This window comes from Salvia splendens, chromosome 6 (genome assembly GCF_004379255.2).
Source record: "Salvia splendens isolate huo1 chromosome 6, SspV2, whole genome shotgun sequence".
NCBI classification, from domain to species: domain Eukaryota; kingdom Viridiplantae; phylum Streptophyta; class Magnoliopsida; order Lamiales; family Lamiaceae; genus Salvia; species Salvia splendens.
In genome coordinates, this window is record NC_056037.1 from 19217410 (window position 1) to 19221798 (window position 4389).

At 41.4% G+C, this 4389-nt stretch overlaps 1 protein-coding gene across 1 annotated transcript; it reads left to right on the forward strand.

Moving 5' to 3' along the window:
• On the forward strand, positions 1-3700 carry LOC121809360 (probable folate-biopterin transporter 3). Its single transcript, XM_042209939.1, has 6 exons — positions 1-529; positions 1634-1893; positions 1989-2084; positions 2166-2336; positions 2467-3076; positions 3450-3700. Coding segments are annotated over exons 1-6 (1497 nt in total). The 5' UTR covers positions 1-171; the 3' UTR covers positions 3452-3700.
• The last annotated feature ends 689 nt before the right edge of the window (positions 3701-4389 follow it).

Sequence of the window (4389 nt, forward strand, 5' to 3'; positions counted from 1 at the left end):
TAACAACACTAGTCTAATTGAGAGACCACTCCCTCCACCTACCTCAACAATTGCATAAACCCCATTTCAACAACCCAAAATCTTGAACCAAGATTCCATAAAAATTCAATCTTGATTCAATCTTGTCAAATTGCGCGGCTCACAAGCAAGCGCAGCAACTCGATTTCAAGAATGGACGACGATGACGGACTCCCCCTCCAAGCCCAGAAAGAAAAAGTCGCCAAAATCGGAATGTTTGGGCAAATTCTTAGCCCTTTCAGCTGGCTGAAGAGGCTGAGCGACGAGCTGCACTGGAGTTTCGTTTTGGGGGTGGTGATCGTGTACGGAATCAATCAAGGGATCGGGCTGGCGCTGAGCAAAGTTGGGACGCAGTATTACATGAAAGATGAGCAGAAATTGCAGCCCTCTGAGGCTCAGGTCTACCACGCCATGATTATGATGCCTTGGATTGTCAAGCCTCTGTGGGGCCTTCTCACGGATATTGTCCCCGTCGCGGGGCGAAGGCGCCGCCCTTATTTCGTCTTTGCTGGTAAGAGAGATGTTTTTATGTTAATCTGTCTTTGTCTGTGTCAATGAATTGTTTTGCTGCTTTCTTGATTTTATGATGTTGCTTGCTTGGTGGTTTGTTATGTCTACAAGATTGTATCTCAGGATTAAATACGTGGTGTGTTTGGTTCGTGAGATTGAATCTCACAACTCAATCCTAGATGGATAACATTGTGATAATTAGTCATAGCTAATCCCCTCCGACTAAAATAATCTCACGACTTAATCCTAGATTATATCCTGGTACTTTATTATCCAGGAAACCGAACACCACCTAGGGGTACTTTTAATAGTTTTGAACTCGGAAATTTGTGCTTATTAGGGGACATTGTAGTGCAAGGTGAAGTTTTTCGTTAGTTGTTACATGTTTAGTGGAGATTGGGTGGGCTGCATTGTGTATTATGGCATAATAAGCACCCTTAGAAATGTGAAAAAGAGCTATGCTGTAGTTTTTTTCTATTGAATAAGATATTTTCTTGAAATATTAGTAAGGTCTTAGGCATAGTTCTCTCTTTGCAGTGAATGTGGGATATGCTTGAGGATAAAGAGAAATATTTCTCAAGTGGCTGCATACATATCATGTTGTAGACAACTAGTTTGTTTCATAGTTTTTAGTCGAAGCATCAAGCATGTAACTTGTGATGAACCTCTTGGCTATTAGGCTTATGTATGCTAGTTCGCTGCATGTAGTTGGTTAGTGAACACCTTCGAGCTAGACAACAGGCTATGCCATGTGCAAGTGACCCGGGCTTCTGGCAGAGTACTAATGGAGGATATACCCTTTATTAAAATTCAAATGGATTTTTGTTCCTTAACAATCAAGCTACAAACAGTTCACAGGTTTTTCTGGCATCAATCTTGTTGAAGATATTGTATAAGCGAAAGCCTTTTACATGAGCACACAAAATGAGATGTTCAAAAGAAGGAGCCCGAGACTGTAGGTCCTAAAACCCAAGATACATTTAGGCTTCCCGACATTTCTCAATGCACCCCATTTGTCCTAATACATGTTTCCCGATTTTTGAGATCAATTTCGGTGTACTGAGAAATCTGGAGATGTATATAACTGAGGTCCTCATGATTACAGGTGCAGTTAGCGTCGTATCCATGATTATTCTATCACTCAAAAAGGACATGTACCTTGGATTGGCTTTGCTGCTCCTAATATGTGGGAGTGCTGGTGCTGCAATAGGAGATGTTACTATCGATGCCTGTGTTACTGAAAACAGTATTGCCCATCCTTCTCTTGCCGGGGAGATGCAGAGCTTGTGCGGGTTGTGCTCGTCAGTGGGGCAGTTAATTGGATTCATAAGTAGCGGCTTTTTAGTTCATCAAATTGGATCCAAGGTTTCTTATTACAATACCACTATAACCATATTTACTGTTTCTAAAAGATTTCCGCCTCATTGTTGTGTATATTTACAACGATTCTTGCTTCACAGGGTGCGTTAGGAGTTCTCAGCATTCCAGCTACACTCGTGATTGTGGTGGGAATCATAATACAGGAACCTGTGATCAGAAATGTTTCTTATAAGCGAGTAAGAAGATATTAGCCAGTGGTCATTTAGGCTTATTGCTTGCGACGAGCTTACCTAGAAAATGCAATTTTTTCCGAATAGGTTAGTCAGAAGTTTCAGGATGCTGGTCGAGCCATGTGGATAGCTCTCAGATCACCTGTTGTTTGGAGGCCATGTTTATACATGTACCTCTCACTAGCTGTCAGCCTCCACATACACGAAGGAATGTTTTATTGGTATACCGATGCGCCAAATGGTCCTTCTTTCTCACAGGTACTTCTTTACTTCTTCGACCTTTTAATCTGGAGTCATGATATCTGCAAAATTCTCAAATTGAACACTTACTACTCGTCCCCAAAGTACTCGAAAGCAATATTGTTTATGTGATTGGACTATAATACAGGAGGCGGTTGGATCAATATCAGCTGTTGGTGCGGTTGGCTCTCTTTTAGGTGTTCTGCTCTATCAAAATGCTTTTAGGAGGCAACCTTTCCGCCGAGTGCTCCTGCTGGCACAGTTGCTGTATGGTGCATCAGGAATGATCGACTTGATGCTGGTTTTGCGTATAAACTTGATAGTTGGGGTTCCAGATTATGTAGTTGTCGTATTTGATGCAGCCGTCACTCACATGATTGGGCGTCTTAAATGGATGCCTCTTCTCGTGCTGAGTTCAAAGCTCTGTCCCTCTGGGATAGAAGGCACGTTCTTCGCCTTGCTCATGTCAATCGACCATGTAGGTTCATTCACGGCATCTTGGTGTGGAGGCCTCTTGCTTCACACTCTAAACGTAACCAGGACGACGTTTGATAATCTCTGGTTGGCCATATTGATAAGGAGCCTCTGTCGACTACTCCCCATAGGGATTCTTTTCTTGATCCCCAGTACGGACCCCAACGTGGCTATTCTTCCAGCCGACATGTTGATGTCAAAGAGAGGCAAGGGCTTATCCGAACCTGCTAACACGGAAATGGAATCTCTCATCAGCAGGACTGATCATAGCTCACAACACTCATGTAAGTATTGAAGCTAAGAATTTGTGTTGACTTGGATGTCTCGTATTTCTTGAAAAAGTGATTCGATTGATGGGATTTGGTATGATCGATACTCAAATATTTCTTCTTGGAACGTAGTGATTTGACCCCATAAGCAGGACCAAACATGTTGCCGCCAGAAGCCCATATTTTTTCTAGAGAATCTCCTAATTGTTCCAAAGCAACTCGAAAGAGATTCTTTAACTAGGATGGATTCGGTACAAATGTAGGATACCTTTTTAGAAGTTTTCGTAACTCAATCATAGATGATGGAATCATCAAAGATTTGACCTTTTCGAACTTTGTTCTCCCTTGTTCATCACTTGTGTATATCTTTATACTGTTTGTATTGCAGAAGAAATACAACAACCGTGGCTAGCGAAGAGGATCGATACAGCGGCTGGAGAACGGTGGCTTCAGCTCCTTTAACCTTCACCGTCTGTCGATTTCGTCGGATAACGCCAGACGCCTCTAACATCGAGACATGCTTTACGGGCATAGAAAATTCTGAGATTCCTCTTGAAAAATATAACATCATTTGTGGTGAATATGCAGAAACAATGATATTGATTAATTTATAACTATCTTTGTCCATTTCTGTGATCAGACTCGGAGAATATCCCAACCGCATGTATTATGCCTTAGTTTCTTTGATAGTACTATCTACCAGCAGGATTCTTTCAAAATCGATTAAACTAAAATGACATACATTAAATCAAAAGCTAAACACGGGTAATTTTGCTATTGTGGTAAAATATTTTAGGGTTTGAGGTCGGAGGGACTCGTTTTATCTTTGAGGAAAATACGCCAATCAGTGAAAACTAGCAGCGGTGTAAGTTGTCTTGTAGAAAGAGAAATTTCCTCGATTCGACTTATTGTTATTTGATTTTATTATTTTCGTTGTAATTTCCATTCCACTCACTCCCATTCTGGCACGGTCTTGCGAGCCACAACGGGAGTCACGAGCGGCTGCGCCCCTTCCAGTGCACCCCTATCCCGACCACTCCCTTCTCCAGTGTTGATTGTAGTTTGAAGAGAGGCTTGACACAAAACAGTAATCCACTGGAATAATTTAGGACTCCCTCCGTTCCATATTAATAGAGTCATTTTTCTATTTCGGAAAGTTCCAAGTTAATTGAGTCTGTTTCTATTTTCGACAAAAAGTAATTCTCACTTTTACTTTATTCTTTCTTTATCTCTGTGACTTTATTCTCTCTTACTTTTTCACCATCCATTTAACACACTATTTTTAAACTCCATGCCGAAAAGAAATGTCTCTATTAACAAGGAACGGA